The sequence below is a fragment of the Emys orbicularis genome, chromosome 5 (assembly GCF_028017835.1).
Source record: "Emys orbicularis isolate rEmyOrb1 chromosome 5, rEmyOrb1.hap1, whole genome shotgun sequence".
NCBI lineage: Eukaryota > Metazoa > Chordata > Testudines > Emydidae > Emys > Emys orbicularis.
The window spans coordinates 33,161,893-33,186,294 of record NC_088687.1 but is presented as its reverse complement, the minus strand read 5'-3'; the positions used below and the strand labels follow the sequence as shown (position 1 = coordinate 33,186,294).

The 24,402-nt window shown below is 40.2% G+C and overlaps 1 protein-coding gene across 1 annotated transcript in view; it reads right to left on the bottom strand.

Moving 5' to 3' along the window:
• TBCK (TBC1 domain containing kinase) overlaps positions 1–24,402 on the bottom strand; it is a 188,490-nt gene that overhangs the window by 20,540 nt on the left and 143,548 nt on the right. Inside the window, exons 24-25 of the mRNA XM_065404906.1 lie at positions 9,767–9,942; positions 531–690 (exon numbers count right to left, since the gene is read on the bottom strand). Coding sequence (XP_065260978.1) covers positions 531–690; positions 9,767–9,942 — 336 coding nt within the window. The remainder of the gene's footprint in view (positions 1–530; positions 691–9,766; positions 9,943–24,402) is intronic.

Sequence of the window (24,402 nt, the reverse complement as noted above, 5' to 3'; positions counted from 1 at the left end):
TTTGAAAATGCACTTTTTAAAGCTGTGAGACAATTACCTCTTTTTTAGCAATCCCTTTTCATCAAACACTGACATTTTCCAGACACTGAATGTTTAAAAGAAATACAAATCCTTTTCTCTTTAACTGGAAAGAGGCAAAAAAACCACCAAACCACCCTACACAAATCAGGGCTTCCCAAAACGTGTGTTTGGCATCAATTTCCCAAGTAACAGACAGGGATATTTATTTTTTGGTGCCTGAAAATTAACATTCAGACCCTGGACATTATTTAAGAAAGGCCATACTGGGTCAGACCAAAGGTCCATCTAGCTCAGTGTCCTGTCTTCCAACAGTGGCCAATGCCAGGTGCCCCAGAGGGAATGAACAGAACAGGTAAGCACCAAGTGATCCATCCCCTGCCGCCCACTCCCAGACTCTGGCAAACAGAGGCTAGGGACACCATCCCTGCCCACCTTGGTTAGTAGCCACTGATGGACTTATCCTCCATAAATGTATTTAGAGTTAGTATATGTTATAGCTATAAACTTACAGAAGCCGTGTTCTTCACCACATGTCCTACAATCACAACAACTCTTCCTTTGAAGCTCTGGAGCGTGGCAGTAGCAGGGCACTGGACGAGCTCTCCTTCCGTGGTGAATGCTGAGCCAAATGGAATGTTGATGCTGCCTGAAATGTGGCCACGATTAAAGCTGATGGGCAACACAGTTAAGGGAAACATGAAAAAAGAAACTGGATACACCCACACCTGCTGAACAGGACGTAGCCCAGTGGGGCTGGGGTCTCTAAGTGCTACCACAATACAAACAAACAACCAAGAGTGAACCCAGCTCTCAGATTTGTATTTACGCACCACTCCCATTGAAGTCAATGTGACTTTCAATTTTAGCACAGAATTTGGATAATATAGTTTTAACTCATACCTGTAAAAGATGAACTTTTTTTGGTATTTTTTTCTCTTCATTTCTAATACCAATGATATATGTAAATGAAACAAACTGTCTAATGTATAAGCAGCTCCCGCCTCCTCCCCCCTGGCTGATGTGACACAGGCTAATTTGTTCTTACTGGATTAGTATATATCAAGAACCTCATTTATTGTTTACCCATATTGAAAACAACAGCTGCCACATCACAGGAAAACTAATAGCATGAAGATTTATTTGCTGTTTAAAAAGTGACAGATGGAATCATTTCGAATTCTGCAGTGGTCAATGAGTACTTAGTTTCACAGGAGGAAGCAGAGATTTATGCTCAGGGACACATCATTCTGTCTGTTTTATCAGCATGCAGCCTTGTAAAGGTTTAACTTACCCTTAAACAGCCATGAAACGCTTCCAAAATAACTACTTTGCCCTCACTACAGTAGTTAACCCTTTAGATATCAAGTACTATGAACTCAAAGCTTCTACCACAAATTAAAGTGTCAGCAATTGCTCCTTGTGAAGTTCATGTGTGTGAGTGTCAGTCTTTGATACGGTGCTGGAGATGGCTTTTTCATAAAACCAACTCAAGAGTCCCATTTTGTTTTTTACTAATTCCTTTTAAAACAGGTTTTATCCATAGCATACAATTATATCAATGCAGTGATATGTTTCTCTCTCAGAGAAACTGAAGTGCACAGAAATAGAACCCCAAACCAATCTCAAATGGATTGTTGAGCATCTCTCAAAAATCTACACATTTCTGCATTGTTTTACGTTAGTCCTACCATTCCGAAATTGCCCTCATTTAAACGCTAAGATATGAAGTATGAACAAAATCTCAGCTAACTAAAAATGGAAGAACATTTCCCAAACTGAAATTGAACTCAAAACTGAAGTTTGAAAGAGTTTGTTTAATTTATTATTTGCTTATTCTTAAAATTTTCACAAGCATCTGCATCTCTTAGTTTCAACAGAAACTTAAGCACTGCAAGAAGTTCCAGTGAAATGTAGGACTGTTCTGGGGTTAATACACTGAACTGGGAATCAGATGATTGGGGTTCTATTCTTGGCTCCACTACTGACTCAATGAGAAGCATTTACTCTGTTTACTTCAGTTTCCACATCTTTAAAATTGGGATATTACTTGCCTACTTCACAGAGGTTTTGAGAGTGTTATTTAATATTTTAAAATTCTTATAGGTTTTCAGACAAAAGGTGCTAGACAATTTCTTATTTACAGCCTTATTAAAATCAAGAAATTCTGTGTATCGTATGGGACACCTATGAAAGGGTTAGTATGTAAAAGCCAACAACTCCTAGAAGTTGTTAGGTAAAGTCTGGATGCACAAAAGGAGCTAAGTCCCTAAGTGCCAGTTCTGGCACCACTATGATGCACAAAACTTCTGCTGAAGCTTGCAGGTGCTTACACTCAGTTGGCTCCTAAGTTTTTGTAGTACAAGTTCCCTAGCCACGTATGTTCCTGTCTCTGCAGGATATGTGTACTGCTTCCTCTCTCTGGGTCTCCAGACACCTATCATCCACCTAAGCCCCAGAGTGATTCACAAACCACTGGAAGACAGGTGTTCAGCCATCTAAGTTGCCTGATATGGTAGGTACACCTCTACCCCAATATAACACGACCCGATATAACACAAATTCGGATATAACGTGGTAAAGCAGCGCTCTGGGGGGCGGGGTGGGGTTGCGCGCTCTGGCGGATCAGCGCGTCAGGCTCCAACACGCTGCTCTGAGTGGCGTGTTAAGGGTGCCGGGCCAAGGGTTTGGATAAGGGGCAGAGGGTCTCAGGGGGCGGTCAGGGGACAGGGAGCAGGGTGGGGGTGAATGGTTCGGAGATTCTGGGGGCAGGGCGGTCAGGGGGCGGGGGCATTGGATAGGGTGTTGGAGTTGTAATTAAAGAAAGGAGATACAATTTAACCATTGTAGAACAGATTTAAAGGGGAGCTCCGGGCCCTTTAAATCCCCGCCCGAGCCTGGCTGCCAGAGCGCTGGGGCTCCGGCAGCCGGGCTCAGGCAGGGATTTAAAGGGCCAGAGGCTCCGGCCGCTGCGGGGAGCCCCGGGCCCTTTAAAGCACCGCCTGAGCCCCACTGCCAGAGCTCCGGCAGTGATTTAAAAGGCCTGGGGCTCCCCACAGCAGCTGGAGCCCTGGGCCCTTTAAATCACCGCCGGGGAAGTCAGTCCAGTCCAGTCCAGCACGGCATACCGGCTTACTTTCACCTCTGGATATAACACGTTTTCACCTATAACGCGGTGAGATTTTTTGGCTCCAGAGGACCGCGTTATATCGGGGTAGAGGTGTACAATCTGAGCATGCCTGCCAGATCAGTCCTCTCAGGTGAGTTCATGAAAAACAGCTGGGGAGAAAAAGGAGAACCTCCCACATAAAACTTTTAGTCCAGTGATTAGGCTACTCATCTGGGATGTGGAAGAAACCTGGTTCAAGTCCACACTTCATCTGAGGGGGAGAAGGGATTTCAATCAGGATCTTCTACCTCTCAGGTGAATGAATGCCTTAACTATTGGGCTATGGGATGTTCTAGTGCTAACATACAGTGAGTGGGCAACATTATGCAATACCATATATCAAGCCGCTCTCGTCACCTTGATGAGCAAAATGTCATCGAGATCGGTTTGATGAGAATGACGCAATAATTCAACAGCTACTCACTAAAAAACTTGAGATGTATAATCACATTTTTGTATCCCTGTAGGCACAGTTTTAACATATAGGAATCTGTGTTGTGATATCCAATCTCAGCTCAGAAACATGCAAGATCAATGATGGAATGCCAAGGCAGATGAAATCCAGGGCTATGCTGACCCTCGGGAGCCCAAAGACTTCTATGCTGCTTCAACCGATGCATATGGTCCAATACAGCATTATAGTCTCTTTGAAGAGTGCAGATGGCCTAACACTGATGTCTGATAAAGGAGAAATCCTTCAGAGGTGGCGCAAGCATTTCAGTGATCTTTTGAACACACTGTCCAACATCACGGACGATGCACCAATAAGAGCAATGGATCAGCCACCTTTTAATGACAACATGGATGCAGCCCCATCCCTTGACTAAGTCAGCACTGCTATCAGTACCATGAAGAACTACAGAGTTCCCAGATCTGATGGCATTCCTACAGAAATATTCAAATATGGTGGCTAATCCTGCTGAGGTGATTACATGGACTATTTCTCAATATATGGAGCAATGAAGATTTACTGTAAGACTTCAAAGACTCTACTTTGTCACCATATACAGAAGAAAGGTGAAAAGTCTGACAATGGCAACTATCACGGTATCTCATTACTCTCCATCACTGGAAAGGTTCTGACTAGAACACTCTTTGATTGTCTGCTATGCAAAATCACTAAATGCGTGTTACTGGAGTTGCAATGTGATTTTAGGCCCACAGACGGAATGGAAGACAAGATATTTGTAGCCCATGAGATGGAGGAGAAATGCAGAGAACAGCAACCTGACCTTTACACTGTCTTTATTGAACTGGCTGAAGTATCTGACACCGTCAATAGATGTGGGTTTGGCAATTATTACATAAGTTTGGTTGTCCAGAAAAATTCACCAACATTCTAAGGCTATTTCATGATGGAATGCTCGGAAAAGTCTGTGTAGATGGTGTTCTGTCTGACCCATTTCCTGTCACTAAAGGTTTTAAGCAGGCTGCATAATTGGTCCACTCTTGTTTATTATCTTCTATACAGCAATGCTTGATTATGCTACAAGAGCCCTGAATGCTGGTATCAGGATATGTTTCCAATTCTCTGGAACAGGCTGCGATCTTCCACGAAGGTCTTCGGGCAGTTGTTCATGAGCTGCTGTGTGTCAATGACTGTGCTCTAGACACAATTGAATATGAATGGATCTGCAAAGTGTGCAAAAAGATACAGGCTGATATTCTGAAAAAGACAGAGGCCATGTATCAACCTGCACCAGGGAAACTCCACATGAAATCAAAAGTCACCATCAGAAACACTGCTAAATGTTGTTACAGACTTTTACTATCACGGTAGTATATTGTAGATTTATGTTAGTATACACAAGGAACTGACCAATCATATCAACAAAACCAGGTCATCATTTGGCTGACTATCAGGAAGAGTTTGGTGGCAACATGGTATTAAACTTCAAACCAAGTCTATAAATCAGTTGTGCTGTCCAACTTATTGTATGGGTGTGAGACCTGGACCCGCTACAGGCATCATATTAAGTTTCTAGATAAGTTCCATTTGCAACATCTGCATTCCAGACTCTGCATCAAATGGCAGGATAAAGTTACCAATAATGAAGTTCTAGAATGTAGTTACTCCACAGGGATTGAAGCCAGGCTTATCACAACACAGTTATGCTGGGCTGGTCATGTGCTGAGGATGGACGACACCAGAAAGTCAAAGCAGTTGCTATATGGCAAACGGAGAGTGGGCAATCACATAGGAGGTGGCCAAAAGAAATGCTTCAAAAAGACACACTGAAGCATAACTTGAAACAGTGCGACATTGAGACTAACAGCTGTGAGTCATCAGCAACTGACAGACCACACTGGCAAACAGTAGTCAATGATGGGGTTACCCTATACGAGGTAAACTGTCGTATGGATCTTGAGGCACAGAGGCCGAGTTGTAAACAGTGGCAGATTCAGCAGGCACAGACTGTAATCCCTTCCTCGGCATCAAGCTATGCACTTCATGTGGAAAGGACTGCCACTTGCGCATCGGTCTGTTTAGCCACAACTGTACAGTACTCATAAGCCATAATACTGTCATCAGCATCATCTTCCATCATGAAGGCCAACATCATGCTGTGTTCTGATGTCTCTCTCTCAATCTCTTCTCTTAAAGCTGTTCCACTTTGGATAAATAATCCAAGAGTTATTTGGTCCAGAGAGCGAAACCCAGCAATGACTTTAGAGCCTGGTGGTTAGAGCTTTCACCCAGGATGTAGGACACCCATAATCCAGTCCTCCTGCTCCAAAGTCACAACAACAAACTCCTTTTATACATCCAGACCTAAATGTCCTGCTCCCAAGGTACGATAGTCTAATAAGATTTTATGAACAATTAATGAACATGAAAACCTGTGTGAAATCTTTTGGGTACCAATTAAGAGAAAAAACACAACACTGGGCCATTCTTCCACTAGTTTGAATAAAATTATCAGAAAATTTATAACAGAAATGACTGTGCATGTGAGCATGACAGACATCTTTTTTTCCCCTAGGGTACAGGAGTAGGTTTGGGGGAGCAGGGAAGTAAAAGTAGAATTTGTTTCAAAAGCATACCAGTTCCAAGTATGGAGATTAGTCACTATTTATGGCAGTACTCGTAGAGGGCTAGTAGACTGCAGGCTTTAATTACAAGAAGTCGCATTGGAAGGAGCTAAGAGTTAATCTTTTAAGATTAATACTAGCATGCCTTTCTTAAATGTGATTAGTGTGAACAGTTCCAGTTTGATGACTATCGCTGTTGCATGATGGGAAAGCATAACAAAAAAAACTTTTGAAAGATTAATAAGAGCAAGAACCCAATACCACTAATTACTGTCGTTTATTCATGTCTAATTGGAAGGAAGAATCTCGCCCCCACCACAAACTGTACAAACAGTTCTTATTCACAGCTCCATTGTAAATAGTACTAAGTAAGATAAAAGTTTAAAAATAGGACAGTTCTTTTAGATAGAACATGACTTTGCCCATATTGAGTATGCTAAGCTGCTCAATGAAACAACTGACCTAACCTTTAAATAGAATAAAATACATTTACTTAGAGTAATGACATTGGTATCTAACTATGCAGACTGTTTTTTCTTGTGGTTTGTATTCTTTCTAATCTTAAGTGACCATCTTAACCATTCCAGTCCTTAGCTGATTACAAAGGCAGAGATTTTGTGAAAGACTGAAAGACCATAAAGTACTTAGCTAGGACCTTCATAAAAGGAATGGAACACTGCCAGTATTTCTGCTAACATGTTTAATGAAATGAGGCTACGACAGAACTGCTGGCTTTCTACTGCAATAGAAAATGCTCGGAGTACATTACCTTTTCATTACAAAGTTTTCTCTTGGTAAAATAATCTTGGAAGAAAGGGGTCACTAGATCTTATGCTCACAATATGTACTTCATTACAATACAGCAATTCCTTAGTATCCAAGGACAGCCTTATAGTGAAGTTATGCTGGACACCGTTTAAAAAATGTCATGAACAAGAAACCTGTTGAAAGTCCTCTGTTTCCCACCAAATCACATTAAAAGATATTCTGCTCTCTCTTTCTTGTAAAACAATAAAGTTGTGTATGAAAGGGCATCATATGAGTGAAATATTAAAATAAATTACAAAATGATTCTTTTATAATTGTGCATATTGAGATATTCTCTTATAAAACTCACAAAGCAGTATAGCATTTTTCTGAAGATAGGTAATATATATAACAGGAAATACAGCGATACTATACAGACTTTTTTGCATTGAGATGAAAATGTTTGAAGGCTGAGTACCTCCCATCCCTGAGTGGATATGCAATAGCATAGGTGATGCATTCTTCTTAGGATTTCACCTACATGTTCAGAATATCTGACAGTCGTCAACTTCTTATGTATAGTATATTCTCTGGGAGATATTGGGACATTCCCAGATAACAGGTCAACTAACTCAATGGATTATTTTATTACCAGTACAAGCTCACTTTTCAGCATGGAGACTCCTCACTTCTTACAACCCTGGAGACTGTCTGCTATTTATCCACAAAATAGGTACAGCATGAATAACCGTAGCTTCCCACACGGAACCACCCATTAATATGCCTCAGACTGACCAGAAAGACAGTCCAGGATCTCGGAATGGTGAGCCTGCTAATAAGAGAACTACTTAGTGAAATTCTGATGAGGATTTATTATGAGAATAATAGCTACATTCTTTATGATAAAAAGTCTATTTCCTGTATAATAGCTCAAGTTTCTGCTGGCCTTCTAAATAACATGGTAGATAGAAAAGAGGACCAAATTAAAAGTCTTTCCTACTTTGACCCTTACTATGAATATAGCTTAAAAATTAACCTTAATTCCGTGAGGGAAAAAAGTCACTGAAGTCCAGACAATGATGAGTCAAATGATTCAGATACCTGAGCCTGTGACTAACTTGAAACTCAACTGATGCATGAAATTAATAAACACAAGGAAAAAATTACACTTCCATGCTTTGATCCTCTTTATTTTATCTAGACAGCAGATCATGTTGAGCGTTCAAGTTTTGGCATCTTTCCAGTTACGATTTGGAATAGTCTCCCAATTCTACCATGCTCTGTTTTGCAGTAAACAGTGTCAAATATTAAACATTGAGGAAAATACTTTAATCACTGCTTCTTCCTAAGTTTACCATTCCCCTTAAAAGAAAGGATTTATCAAGCTGTAAACTCCTGAAAAAGCCAGTAACAAAGATTTAAAAAGATTAAGACATTTGATACCTATGTTAGCTCAGTGTAAAAATCATCCAAGTCATATATGAACCCTAAATAGTTAATACTGATCCATTACTGAATGGAAACTTTGTTTAAAGAAAAATAAACATGGGACACTTTCTAGCAATCCTACTCTTCTAGATCACCATACTTTCTTAAAAGAAAGCTTATATAGGTATTCTGTAGTTTAGAATTCACAGCTCTTTTCTCAGATGCATACAGCATGGTACATTTTGCATAGTACAGAATATATACTTGCAATATGTATTAATTCTGTGGATGTCTAAACTGCAATAAAATTTGCACTAACATTTTGTGACAAGCCACGTTACTGTGATCTGTTTGCTGGTGTACAGAAGCAGGAACTTGGGACCTGACCCTTTAAGTGAGCCATTACAGCCTGTTACCTAGAAAAATTAGGTACATATCCTTCAAAAGCAATAATCTGCACCAGCTTTACTGTTATGAAAGGAACTTTTTATAAAGTGGTAAATAAGTAATTACAAATAAATAACTATACTTTAAAATGCTGCCTAGGACATTAAGAGACTCACCTAATAATGTGTTGTGATCTATCCCACTTTTAGATGGAGACTGCTGACAGAGATATGCTCCTTGCTGAAAGAATCACATAATTGAAAAAAAATAAAAATAAAGAAGCCAAACGAAAAAATCCTCGAAGTTGTATATGTTAAATTAAAAGCCATGTTTGAAGGATGTAATGAAAAATATATTGGGTACAATCCGGAGCTGCACTGAGAAAAAGGTGGCTGTAGGCTGCCTTTATGTCTTCCCTGATCATGAGTCAGCTGGGTAGCTGAACAAGCCTCCCTGCATAAGTTAGAGCAGCCACGGGGCTACTTTAAGTCATGCCAATTACAATACTCTCCTTAGGAATTTTTTTCTAGGTGGGGATTGGCGGAACACATCATATACCAACCCTTCCGCTTCCCCTCTAGCCCCCAAAAGCTCATCCCCTCTCCTGACACACCCATTGCACCAGTGGAGGGGAACGAGTGGAGCAGAGAGCTACTGGCGTAAAACCAGCTATGTCAGCTTTACTCCAGTCCAAGATTCCATCATGTCAGGCGAATCCTCAGGTGCTGCTGGCAACTTTAACGTCACTGTGTGCTGCTCCAGTGGCACAAAGTGATCTCATTGGGATTGAGGATCCAGCCTGAGGAGCAAGAGAGAGACTAACTTATAGGGAAACTTCTTTGCCCTCTTTTCCACAGAGAAAGTTTCCACTATCAACCCTACCTTAAGACTCTCTGCTGCATATCTGTAGCGCTATTTACATTATTTATCATGCTCAATTAAAATAGGCAGGAGTAGTGGTGAATCGGCCAATATGAAGGATACTCTTCGCTATTACGGATGTCAACTACAAGCAGTTTTGGCTTGCTAGATTTGGTTTTCTTTGTAGGCGTTTTGAAGTGACTAGGTCCCGTCAGCTCACACAAGTCAATCAGATCTTCTGCTGAAATCCGTGGCGACACTTCCGCCTTCAGGTCATTCAACTGGATAGAGTCCCTAGACTTTAAAGAGAGAAAAATAAAGTCTTTAAAATGATGTAACTATTTATTTGCAGTGTTATTGTAGCTGTTAGCCCCTGGTTGTTAGAGAGACAGAGTAGGTGAGGTTAATATCTTTTATTGCTCCAACTTCTGTTGGTGAAAGAGATGAGCTTTTGAGTTTACACAGACCTGAAGAAAATCTCTGTACAAGCTCAAAAGCTTGTCTCTTTCATTAATGAAAGCTTCTCCAATAAAAGATATAACCTCACCTACCTAGTTTCTCACTTAACTGTTTAGGCATTATCCAGCATTCATTGCAACTTCTGCTTCATATGATCATCCTAAATATAAAAGTGAAGTTTTGCATAGAAACATTCCTTTCTTGTAACTACAGAAAAGTTTGAGATAAGCCATATAGCACTGCATCTAGAACTTTTCAAATTATTCATTGTGGATAGTTTATCTGAAAAACTTAGCTCTATTTTCTGTTTGAAAATTATCCATAAATAGATTTTTATGAACATGTCATTTGTAATTGTTTGAGGAATAGCTTGTGAAAACAAATTTTAGCCTGTTCTTGGTTCATGAAGTGTTCACTACCGATAAGATCCTCCTTCACTCCAGCCACTTTATGCAAGGTAAAGGGGCCCTAAAAGCCTTGGATCTCTCCAGAGGAGGACTTCCCCAGTTCAAGAACTGATGTAGACTGCCACAAGTTGTCCTTCGAGGATCCCCTTGAAAGCCTTCATGTAGAGGACATGTCAGGAATGGGATGAATGTGAAGTGAGTGGGGAGGAGATTTTGGGCAGCAGTAGGGCCCATAGGTCAACTGGGAAACCCACCATAATTTAGACTGTTCCATGGAGCTGTCTAAATTACGCCAGAGGCTACTCCAGTCCCCAGAGTAGCCCAGGATCAAGAGGATGCAAAGATGACTTAGAGCTACCTTAACCTCCACTGATCTGTGAGTTCTGTCCTGCATCTATGAAGTGCAGCACAGAATCTCTCCCTGTGCCCTTTCACTATTTATTATTCCTCCATTGAATCATATTTTTGGTCACCTAAGTCACTTGGTATTGTTTCTGGATGAGCTAAGCTTTATAAAAATTATTTGGGAACTCTCAGCTAATTTATTGTGGTGCCACAGAAATACTCTATTATTTGCCCAACAGCCTTTCCTTCTCTATGGGGAAGTCTCAATACTTCAGCTTCAAATGTTACCAGCTTTAACTTTTCAAAGCACCCATACCAAAGCAAACATTAATTTTTTCTACATTTAGAAAATCCAGCACAAGACATGTGGTTCAGAGGCTTCAATGCACCACTGCGTTGTGTTTTACTGTAGTCTGCAGAAGTAGCATGTACCTATCACCACTTTGTCAGCTTGTCTCATTGCCTAGTAATGGCATTTACAGGTATATGATTTGCATAATATTTTAACCTAGCAGTAAAGAGTTAATGAAGTCAGTCACGTATGCACAAAGGCTAAATTCAGCTCCATTGTGCCAAAATGTAGCCCTGCTGTATGTGACTCCAATGGAGCTTTTCTTGCTTACACCAGGGCTGAATTTGTCCCTATGCAACTGTTGTGCTCCTACCGTGTTTGAGGTCAAACATAGGCGAAATTTTATACCTTCTGAGTGTTCAGCTGTTTCCAGTGAATTATTCCAGCTTGTCTGGAGACAAATCTGTGCAGGATAGCTGGGAACTGCTAGAGTGAGCATCTTCTGGAAGCTGTTTAGACTACTGTTTTGGTGACTGTTACTGGTGGAATACTTTTTCTGTGTTAATTAAAAGGTAGCTATTTTGTTTAGAAAATCCAAATGTGTGCTTTGCAATTCTTCCATACACAACAAAGGTGCTGGGGCCACTTCTCCCCAATGCAGATATTACTCCCATTAACATTACTGGACATTATATGCACATCAAACAGTAAATACAGCCCAGATGTAAAATACAAAATAGAAAAATTAAAAATCTAAAAATTGTTCCTACATTACTGGTGAACGTTACTGCATTGATTTTAAGAGTTAAATATATAAAGTGCTGTTTAAAAGCAGGATTATTCTAAGAGTATCAGGGGCTGAATTTTATGCTTAGAGAAAAACAGAACCATAGTTCATAGAATTATCTTTGCCATCTAATCTCTTGTATATATGTATGGGTATATTGATACTGATTCAGTACCTAGCTTATCATTTGCTTTGCAATTTGTACTTATCAATGAGAAAACATACACATAAGGGAACAGGTGTGTTAGCAATCAGGAGACATTGAGGCACTTTAATCAGAGTATTAAATAGAGCTGAGGAGAAGATGGTTTTCCTGTCCCATGAACATTTTCAAGATATCAAAACATTTTCCCATCTCAAATTGGGATGAAAAGTCAAAATCTTGACAATTTTTGCAAATCAAAAATCTGAAAACAAATTTGCTCTGGGTCAATCAAAACAATTTCTAAACATTTCATTTTGGTTTTGATCTTCTTCCTTTTTTTAAGCTTTAAGTCTAAATTTAATAAACTTCAAAATAAAAACTCAGAAAAATTAAATTCAGAAAAATTAAGCTTATTACCCCCAAAAATTTCAAGTCAGATTTGTCAAAACCAATTAACTGTTTTGCAAACAGTTTCAGTTCTGATGAATCAACATTTTCCAGCAACCCCCCCCCCCAAAACAACAACAGTGCAATGAAAAATGAGTGATCAGGTCTGGTATTAATTAACTCAAGTAATTACTGCTAGCACTAACCCTTGCTTCAGCAGTGTGCTGTAAACATGTGCTAGCTGATATTGATTCAGCAGAACCTCAAAGATACGAACACCAGAGTTACAACCGGACACCATGTGAAACCGGAAGTAACCAATTAGGGAGCAGTGGGGACCAAAGAAAGAAAGAAAAAGCAAATACTGTACTGTACTGTGCCTGTATTGCATCTTAAAAGTAGGCACATCTGGGCTGCATGTCCCTACGTACGGGGCAGCTACTTACAGCTAGGAGGTGATGACATTGGGGCTGCCAGCCCAAGGCAGCTGGAGTTGGCAGAGCAGGAGCAGCGCTGGGGTCTGTGCTGCTTTCACACACCCACCCCACCGGCCGGGAGAAGGATGCACTTTTTTTACCACCACCCCCCGCCGGTCAAGAGGGGGATGCGCTGTTTTTATCCCCTCCCTCCGGCCGGGAAGGGGACAAGGTACAAACTCAGTCCGAAAGAAGCTGCCTGCAAGGAAGCTGCCAGCGCTGAGGAGGGAGCAGAGCTGCTGCTGGAGCCTGGCCTGGAGTGTCAGCTGCTGGAGCCCAAACTGCGCTTTGTTCGGATTTACGAACATTTCAGAGTTATGGACAACCTCCGTTCCAGAGGTGTCTGTAACTCTGAGGTTCTACCTCAAAGTTGCCCACTCAAAATATAGAGATTCCCACTCTATTTCCCACTCAAAATATAGTTTATTATCTTCTCTACAGTTTTGCTGCTAACTAGGAAAAGAATTACATTAATGTGCTGGAGAAACAGTAAAGGCAAAATGAAGCTATACAACAAAGGGATGTTGTAGTGGTGTGGTACAGCATACCTCCGAAAATAGTCCTTAGCCAGCCTATGTACAGTTACACTTACCTTTGCTATGATCAGGCAATCAAAAGGTATTCATAATTATAGACAGCATCTACTGGACTAAAAAGAACATGCTAACTTACCAAACTGGTTTTTCTGGTCAGTCTGTTATAGTCTTCAGAACACAGTAACTTAGAAATCTGTGGTCTCTATTATGAGATATACTCAGCATGCAGGATTTTTTTTACCCCAGTGAAAATAATAAAGGACAATTTATGACAAAAAGACACCCCTGAGTTTCTAGATAATATACTGTTAATTTAAGTACAACAGAATTCTCAAGAGTAAAAGAGTATTGTAACCTTAATTCAGCCACCATGTACCTTCGCATTAGGACAGTTTTTAATTATATGACTACATACTATTCCCCCCTCCCCCCTCAGGATACCTGCCTAATTCAGTGCACAGGACGGATGCACACAGGGTAAGAATTAAGGTTGAACAGGCAACCTTAAATCTGGTATTTCCTATGCTTGTATAATAGAAGTCATAATCATCAAAATTCTACATTATCCCCAACGGGTCAATAGGAAACAAGTGCTCCATAAGTAAGACTATGCCTACACTATGAGCTAGGGATGCAATATCCCTGCTCACATACACATACTTGTGCTAGCACTCATTGAGCTACCAGGAGTATAAATAGCATTGTAGCCACAGTAGCATGGGTAGCAGCAGTGGAAGCATGACTGAACTGTGTTCAGTACATATTCAGTGGTTTCAGGAGAGCTTGTAAAATCTTTATACACTTTTCTGCACACTAAATATAGTTTCACGTCTTCCACAATCTGCTGTGACAGCAGTGATATTTGGTATTAGCTAGAGCTCCACCTGTTTATTATCGTCATTTATTTGTATTACCATAATGCCTACCAGCCCTACTCAGGGGCCAAGATCCACATGCTCGGCTCCGTACAAATAGAACAAAAAGACGGTTCCTGCTCCAAAGTGCTTATAGTTTAAGGGCATGTCTAAACGAAGCATAAGTGTGAGGCAAGCTGTGGCGTAAATCTGCAGTGCACTTACATGCTGCACGCTAACTGTCCATGTAGATTCTGCTACTGTGCCCTAAAGTTTGAAACAGCAGTATGCAAATCATACTGGGGAACTTTCAGGGCGCAGCAGCAAGATCCACATGGACAGTTAGTGCACACATGCTGGAATACTGTAGATTTGCCATGCACTAATTTGCTGTTTAGACAAACCCTATGTGATGCAGAAAGAATCTTCAAGATTTAGACATAGCCTGGATATGAGGACTTGGATACCTGCGTTGATGATGATGCTCACATTATGGGCCAGAGTGACAGGCAGGATGGTGGTGCTGTCCACAGTGATTGAGAAAGAAGGTGCAGTGGAGGTCTTTGAGGAAGATTAAGAGCTCTGCTATAGCCACTTTTAGCTTAAGCTGATGGCTAGACTTTCGGACAGAATTCTTAACTGTACCCAGTGATATGCCTCATCCCTTGCTTAGGCCTTTTGGTGGTGTCATAGCTAGGCACCAGTTTCCAGCTGAGCGGGAGAGGAGGGGAGAGAGAGAGGCCATTTGAAAATAAGCCTCCAAAAAGATTACTTGTCCTCTCAGCAGCATTTGTGGCCACTGTCCATTTTAAATTCATTTAAAAAACCCACCAAGCTGTGAATATAAAACAGCTCCCAATTAAGAGCCTGATTCAGCCAGGTACTTAAGCACTTGTCTAATGTTAAGCTGCAAATAGTCCCATGGAGGTCCTTGGGACTACTTACATACTTAAAGTTAAATCATGTACTTGCTGAATCAATGCCTACTTAAAAAAAAAAAAAAAAACCAATAGAAAGTGAGAGCTGAAAGAAGCCACTAGGCTACAAACGGCAGCTCTAAAGGCAGTAAGGCTCATTGGCTGACAGGTGTAAAAAAAGAAGGGGTCCAATTGACCAGGACACCTAGGAGAAAAAATAGGAGGAGGCATTTATAACTTACTCTCTTCTGTTATCCTTCGGATATGACCTATTTAGAGTTTTCCATACTGTATACAGAGAAAAATTCACTGAAAAACTTTTTTTCTAAATAATGGAAAGTAAAATTAAGGATCCGTAGTCTGTGAGCAATATCAGGGTATGCATTAAAAAGCCTCACATGCGGACACACACAGTTGTGGTTTATAGTTATTTAAAAAGATGGGTTTAAAGGTCAAAACTAGCAGACAGAAAACTGCAATCAAAATATAGGGATGAATCAAACACTGTTGCTCAGAAAAATGAAAGACAGTAGTTAGAGAGAGAGAGCTTTTACAACAGCGTTCCACTCACTGTTCTTGGTAGTGACCTCACTGCCTGAGCTGGGAAACACTTGCAAGTCACTGTTTCTCCTGCCCTTTTCTTTAAAAGTGCTTTCAAATCTGCTCCTAGTTACACTGTAGTAAAATTCCTGAACTTTTATTTTCCCGTATCCTAACGTCAGTGCGGAATCTTATTTTAGAAAGCTCAGCTATAAGAAGTTGTTCACCAGGGAAGGTTGCTTAACTGACAGCACAATTTAGAAAAAAGATTTATATGAGCTGGCATTAGAAGTCTACTCTCATCCCATGTGTTTCCTTGACTACCCCCTAAATCCTTTAAATTAGAGCACTTGTTCTTCTCACCCCATTAACTTTTAAACAGGACTGGGAATTACTAAGCTATATGCATTTACTGCTCTTAATACAAAGGAGGCATTAGGAATTTTAATGTTTTTAATATTAGGAATTAAAGCTACATAAATATTCTGAAATTAGACGCTGAGCTTCAGAAAGATTAAAGAGCTCTAGTACCGGTAGGCCACACAATCAGAGCTTCCATCTCATTTTCCATTAAGCTGTAATTTCTGATTGGCATTTCATCCTGGCTTTCACATGCAGATACACCTTTATGGAAAAGAAATTAAGTGTTTCTGATTCTGCTGGACCTGCACTTAGCAGTTCCATCTGATAATAGCTCTTGCATTTAGCTGAGTTTTGGTCCAGGAGACAGAATGGCTTAAGGTGGGCTGCAGGTTTTTTTGCTTTTTGTTTTTAAATGAACTTGGCATTCCTTATCACATTAAAAAAAAGTCTTTTTTAAACAGAAGTATTTCAGCATTGAATTAAATCAGCGGTTCTCAACCTGTGGGTCAGGGCTTCAAAGTGGGTCGCGACCCTTTTTAATGGGGTCGCCAGGGCTGGCGTTAGACTTGCTGTGGTCCAGGGCCGAAGCCCCACTGCCCGGGGCCAAAGCGGAAGCCTGAGGGCTTCAGCTCTGGATGGTGAGGCTCAGGTTATAGGCTTTGGGGCGGGGTTCGGGTTTTGGCTTTGCCCCCACACCCCCAAGGCAGCAGGGCTCAGGCTTCGCTCCTCCCCTCCCAGGGTTGTGTAGTAATTTTTGTTGTTAGAAGGGGGACATGAGGCAATGAAGTTTGAGAACCCCTGAATTAAATCAATTTCAAGGTAAGCAAAGGACCAAGTATGATTTTTTGCAAAATTTCAAATGCCTTAGGAACCGCGTGTTCTGCTGAAGGTGGCATTCTACACGATCTGTTTATCTGTGTCATACCTATGGTATGTGTCTATGTTCAGAAATGAGAGACAATGACTTTTAAAGTTGAGATAAGCTTATAACATGTTTTTAGCCAAGTAGATTTCCTAGAGCTTGATCTGATACTTGCTTATTATTTCACCCAGGAAACAAGAAAGCAGAAGACTACAAGCAACTACAAATATATCGTAAACTGGAAAAGACTGTTGCAGACCAATGACGACTCTTACTACAAAGATGTCACTGACCATACCAGTTGTCCCCCTCTCATTTAACATATACAAAACCAAAGAAGGTTCTCTTACCATGCACAATGCTTTACACCTAAATGTAACAGGCTTCAAACAAGTTAGGGCCCCACTGTACTAGGTGCTGTACAAACACATTGTACATGACAGCCCCTTCTCTGGAGAGTTCACAGTCTAAACAGACAAGACCTAACAGGTGGATGAAATAATAAGGAGACAGGGGAGAGGGAGGAAGAAAAATAAAAGCACAGACTAGCTATATGCCAATCACAATTCACCACTGTCACATAACAGAGTAGAAGCGGTGCGACCTAGTGGTCAGGAGTCTGGCCTAGCAAAACCAAATGGCAGAACCGAAGGCATGGTCAGGAGACAAGTCAATGGCTGGAGTCAGGAGTTCTGAGGAAGGTAGGAACTAGGGCTGGAGCACGAGCAGGCATGAGTTGGAACAAGGGCTGGTGCAGGAAGCTGGTCTGGCACAGCTGCAGGTGTGAATGCATTGAGCAGCTACTGTACAGCCGTTGCTGCAGTGCTTAAATGATCTGTTGGCCCTTTTTCCCCGATCAGGGAGCACAGCCATTTAGCAAGGGCTTATTAGGGCCAGCCAAGTATACTGGGTTGCTAGGCGACTGGGCCCAGAGCCAGCTGAATTCCTGTCAACTTATCTAGATATTATCAGATAGCAGTTTTCTGTATATATCACAGGTGAGGTCAGTCTTAAGGATAAAAGGTGGTAGCTTTATGGATTTTGCCTCTATCCCAAAAAGAGTTTTACACATTCTAAACTCTCTCCAACAACTAATTGGATGTTGCTACTCAATATTATTCAAACTGATTCAAAATTTGTAGTCTCTATAATTAGGCAGGTACAGTCTTCTAAGAACTTCTGCAAGGGGTAGAGGGCCCTTATTAATATTGTCCTTTTTGTTTATAAACAAAGTACTATTAATATTACATACTGATGGCCTCAAAAGTGTAAAGTGCTTTACCAGCAAGAAAAGGATGTCTGGCAGAAGGGACAAGGAGAAAAAGTAAATTGTTAAAGATGAGACATAGAAAGACACTTTCGTGTTATTCTTTCATATTCAATCAAGAATGCAGACCTTATAATGTGGTAAATACCACACACACTTTTTCACAATATGAACTCTGTCGTTTTGCCAGAACTGCTTGTTACTAAGCAAATCCACCTCTTTCTCCCTGGAATAACATAATTGGATGATTAAGCTGATTTTGCACAGCAGAAGGGAAAATTCTCCACTATATGCTGCTGGGTGGGCATGCTGCAGTCTTATTTGCTGCTGGCTCAGTAAAAGGTTAAATACCTCTCCTTACCACTGTGGGAAACCATTTGAAATTATAAAGCTTAGCTGCAGTCTAGCTGTGTCTTAAACACACAAAGCACAAGTTAATGTAAATCAACTCAAAGGTAAACCGTGCAAGTGAAGAAACTGGAATGAAGTGACAACTTCCTCTTGCACTTTCAAACAGTGACTAATTTCTTACATTTGCTGGATACTGTTTCCTTTGGAAATTATAAGTAATTAGACTTATTAGCAAGTTATGTTACTTAGCTTTAGGAAAGAAATGTTCATGGAAGAATACTTGTTTTGTTAAGTAGTTTTAAATTGTTGTTTTATACCCCACTTAAAAAAACTGTATTAACATGAACATAAAAATTCCCCCCTCCAATTAGGACCAATTCCATTTGGCAGATACTGATTTTTTCTGGGGTTCTAGTAGAGTCCCTTCTATTTTATGGATAAGCCTGAGCAACATCAGCAGAGCTTTGGAAAGTCTGTTAGCTGCTACTAGGGCCTGCTGAGAGACAACAATACACTGTTTGTGTCCTACATTAGCAGTGACAAATTTAAATATTTTTTAGTAAAGTATTTAGGATCCATATTTCATCTGCAGGATTCTCAAAGTTTAAAAATATGGTTATAATCAGCAAAGGTACTCAAAATGATATCTGTGCTCCACATTTATCCTCTTTGTGACTTTGATATATTTTCTCAATTTACAAATCAGGGTCTCAATCCTATAAACTTTTACACACATGAATAGTTCCATTAATGTCAATGGGATTACAGGCATGTACAAAGTTAAGCATGTGCATAAGTATTTGCATGATTAGGGCCCCAACCAAGATTTTTCTGACTATGTTCATTGCAAGCTCAGCCTGGAATCTGAAAACCAAGCAGTGTTCTTTCTTCCCCTTACACCATCATCCGAAGTACAGAACTTTAGTTCATAATGTTACCCAAGGAGATGGAGATGAGAAAATACAGCTTCCTTTTTCACACCTTGACTTACTCTAGAATGTTCACAGCAGTAATAGTATATTGCTAGTGTATTAAAAGGACATGAATGCGACAAGAGAGACCTCGTCTACACCACGGAAATTTTGTAAAAACTGCCTACCATTCTTAACATCAGTTTAGATCCTTCAGTGTTAGGACCCCTATAACAGACATGCTTTGGTTGCTACTGGTGTTTTAAGTCCCTTGTCATCTAGCTCTGCTTGTGGAAGTCTAATGGATAGGGTGTTTAAAACACCAATGGCTGCCGGTGGAGATATACTGGTATTACTGTTGGCTAAAATAGGGAGAAGATTGATGCAGAAATAGTGTTACTTTCACAGCACTGCTTTTTTAATCATCACAAAATTTTAAGGCATAGTAAATATGATCAAAATAATTTCAATCAAAACCAAAGCAGGTTAAATCATGGATAGTTCAGCCACCTAAAGACAAAGTATCAATTAAGGACCTGTATATTCAACATCATTAATAATGCCATGGCTTATTTCTATCACAGGTACACAGTTACAAGAGATTGGCACTGGTGTGGTATATCAATCCAACCTTACCTTGGCTCTCAAGCACTACAGTTTGGATGGGTTTCCTTCTTCCCACACTGTCTTTGGATATTATGCAGTATTGATTAAAACATCCTTTTTATTATTAGAGGATTGTTAGTCAAATCTGTCGATTCCAGAGTAGTGGTCAGCTGTAGTTAGAAAAATTGAAGTTGTAGGTAGGGAAGAAATGTATTTATTTATTTGATAATCCAGATACACCAGTCTGGAGACCCTGCCAATTATATTGAGTTAGTTTGTTGCTAAAGCACATTAGAGTGTTTTGATCCCTTATAAACTGCTATAAAACTCTACAGTAGTTATAACCAAATGGTTATACTAAAGAGTTTAGGACAATTACTATAAAAACCTGAATTCCTATAAAGTTGGGAGGGGAAAAACAGAGAAAGCAGTAATGATGAAAATGACTGAAGGGACTGACTTACACAAAAATATTAACTGATTACGTACAACTTGGCTAAACATCTGGGGAGTAAAATGGGGGAGAGAAGGTAGCTGTGACAAGTATTTGAAGGGTGTGAAAACTCAGGAAGAACTGAATTGGTAAAAGGGGCTTATAACTAGGAGCGACAGCATGAAATTGATAAAAATAATTTAGGGTGAATATCCTGAAAATCTATTTAGCCTTAAGGAAGCAGCGGAAGTCCCATTTGTCTAAGACATTTTAAATTAGAGATTGTAAATATAGCGTAAGGACCCCTCCTGCTATGGTAGGAGAAAGATCTGGTTGACCCAGTAGATTTTTCTTAACCTGATTTTTACAAAGAGCTTCTATGCTGGAACCAGAGTGATCTAGTGATTCAACTCCCATCTAGCATAGTATGCAGTGTACGCTCTCTCTATTACCACATGTAATAATGTAACAACTGTAACAATTCAAGAGTAACAATTCAATCATTAAAGAGTGCTCATTAGAGGTTTAAAAAGATAAAAGGGGTGATCCTAACATGGGAAGTATTGTTTCTCATATTCAGAAAAAGATTTTTTTTAAAACACTACAAATTGAAACTCCATGTTTGGTTAAGAGACTTTTCTGTGTTGTCCCTGTCAGTTTGCTATGGGTTGCTAGAGAAAAAATTGTATTGGCCCAATCATGGGATTACTTGTAATACAGTAATCCCCAAGCTAGGGTAATAGAAATGTATATCCCACAACCTCATGTTTGTATATGGCGCTAGTAAAGCCTCAAGAGTTAAGACTGTCCAACACTTTCCAATATAAGACATTGTTTTCATTTACTTATAACTTAGTCAAACTTCACCATTCAGGACAAAGTTTTCCATGTGGATGTCTGCCTCAGGCTGATTTTTTTTTTTTTTTTTTAATTTCAGAAAAACATGCTCAGGAGTCTCTTACAATGAAGTTAGGAGAGAAATACATTGCTTTGCCCATGGTAAAAATTTTTACAACCGTTTTGTTGAGAAGCTCTAATGCCTTCATGCATTTGAGCAGGGAGTTGAAATTTGGCAGGTGGGTTGCCCTGGTCTCAGGGGTGCTGGAACAATTTTCATAGTGAGGGGTGCTGATAATGGAAACCATATATTTAGTGTTTGTTATTACTACTTCAAGCCAGGGGTTGCGGCAGCCCCCAGTACCCATAGTTCTAGCACCACTGCCTGCTGTTGGGGGATATGCCTTTTACCATCCCTATGAAAATCTGCCTACATTTGGCAGATTTTACAAGTTATAAGCCCCTGAAAATCTCAATTGCCATGTGTTCAGCAGAGACTGGTTAGAGATTGACAGTTAAATTCTCTGAAGATTCCATCTGCACTGAGCGTGCCCAATCCTGGGGGGTACAGGGGCTGAGCAGGACTTTCCTTGCAAGTTCTGCTCTTGGCTGCACAAGTCTAGCTGTGGCATCAAGCAAAGGAATAGAGAGCTGGGAGACTATCTTCCATGCTCTCAATGCTCCTCCTGCTGGCACTTAGACACCAAGCAGGAGAAGGCAGAAAAAGCCTGACTCAAATACAGAGAGGGGTGAGGAGCCAGGTGCAGGAAAAGGAGCCACAGGATGCTGGAAATGGGACCTGGAGTTGAGGTTGGATGAGGGGAGGACTGGGATAGGAGGAGGGTGGAACTGAGACAAGGAGACAGGGAGGTTGCAGGAGGCACAGGAACTGAGACATGGAGCCTGGGGAAAGAGGAACATCAAGTCAAACAGCCATTGGGGGGGGATGGGAGAAATGAAACCTTATTGTTCTTTTAATGTAGGGTGGTTTAATTTATTTATTATATTATACATAATATCCCACATATTACACAACTTCAACTATTAGCTCCACCATACCTTTATTATGTCTTTACCACACTTGCTATATCTAGCACAGGGATCTAGGTCTTCACTAAAATGACCCCAAAATCTAGTGATGATATGCTGCATACGAGAAAATTATTCCAGGATGATTTGAGGGTGTGGGGAAGGGGTGTGTGTGTTTGTTTTATACAGTTATTAGGACTTTGAAAGCCATTTTCTCATGTCACCTTACACAGAAAAAATTATTTCTGTTAATCTCCAATATTTTACTATGCTACACAACAGAAAGTAACAACAAATGGACCAGATCTGGTTTTGGAATCAAACTTGGCTTACCAGAAGCAGAGCAAAGCTGAAGGCAAATTCTATAACCAATTCTAATCTTAAAGCATATTTTTAGCAGTGGATTTACTCAGTGAATTATTTCTGAACTAAAACGAAACCTAATAGGCACTGTGGTGCTCTTTTCATTTTCCTTTTGTAGACACAGACTACTATTTTTATGATAAAAATATGGCCTCTTTAATCAAATAGGAAATAAAACGGTCATACGCAGGAAACTGCACCACACATACATACTAGCTGCCAAAAGATTTATTTCTAGTAGTGATGTCTCTCACAAAAATAGCCAGGGTTAATGCTCAAATGTGAGAGACTTGTCTTCCTTAAACAACTATGCATCCAGTTCTGAATCTGGCACTTCCAACAGGCTTACACAAGTATGCTATCTGTTGGTTCCCATGGACATATTTTCATGATACATTTCTAACTGTTCTTTTAAAACAAATGTCAGAGAAAAAAAACACACTATTTTCAGTGTTTCATAGTTTGTTGTACAATACCTGTGGATGGAGGGTAACATGAAATAAAGTTATAAATTGTAGTGCATAAAGCACTGAACAATTATTTAGTAAGTCGCTATCACAGGGGTTCTCAAACTGGGGGTCGGAACCCCTCAGGGGGTTGCGAGGTTATTACATGGGGGGTCACAAGATGTCAGCCTCCACCCCAAATCCCGCTTTGCCTCCAGGATTTATAATGGTGTTAAATATATTTAAAAGTGTTTTTAATTTATAAGGGGGGGCCGCCCTCAGAGGCTTGTTATGTGAAAGGGGTCACCAGTACAAAAGTTTGTGAACCACTGCACTATCAAAAGTAATGCACTTTAAAAAAATTCATTTTGTAATTAAACAATATGTCAGAATGGAGAACGTGCCCAACATCTATTAGTGAAAGGATTACACAGCTAACACTACCAAGTTATTTGATTTCAGGACAAGAACCTCTAATTATTTTTCTTCTTAATGTGTCTCAGGCTTTAATGATGAACATTCTCAGTTCTAAGAGAAACAAGTAGAATTTATTGCTGAAAAAATAAAGGATAGATAAGAGGCATACAAAACTGTTTGGACATCTTCAGAGAGTTATAGCATTAGAAGATGCCACAGAGAAACAATTCACTCTAACTGGCAGGTCCAGTCCAAGATATGCCACAGAATGACTTTTATTTAAGACAAACCTACTACTTGCTTGGTCAAGAAAGCAGAAAGGAGACTCCCTTCCTTCTACCAACCCAGCTAAAACTTCTGCAGTGGCGTGCAATGCCATTCACACGGTGTCATATCACCAAGAGGGGAGCCAAGATAATTAGTCTAGCATTTGGGAACCAGCTGGGAAACAGATCATCCAGTAATTATCAGCTAATCAAATGAGCATTAACCAAGATAGGTGGCAAAAATCGCCCGTCATTTAGCAGAGCCCACAAGCTAAACTATGCCTGTGACCATAATTAAAATTCAGTGTGGAGGGGCATGCACTTTATGGCCAGAGAGACTTTTTGGATTCTGGAAAGCTTTTCTAACATCCTGAAACTATATTTTCTTGTGCTGCATGTGGGTCAGAGACTGTCATCGCTGTGGTAACCAGCTATGACCAAATTACTCAGGAAGCTTGGAGAA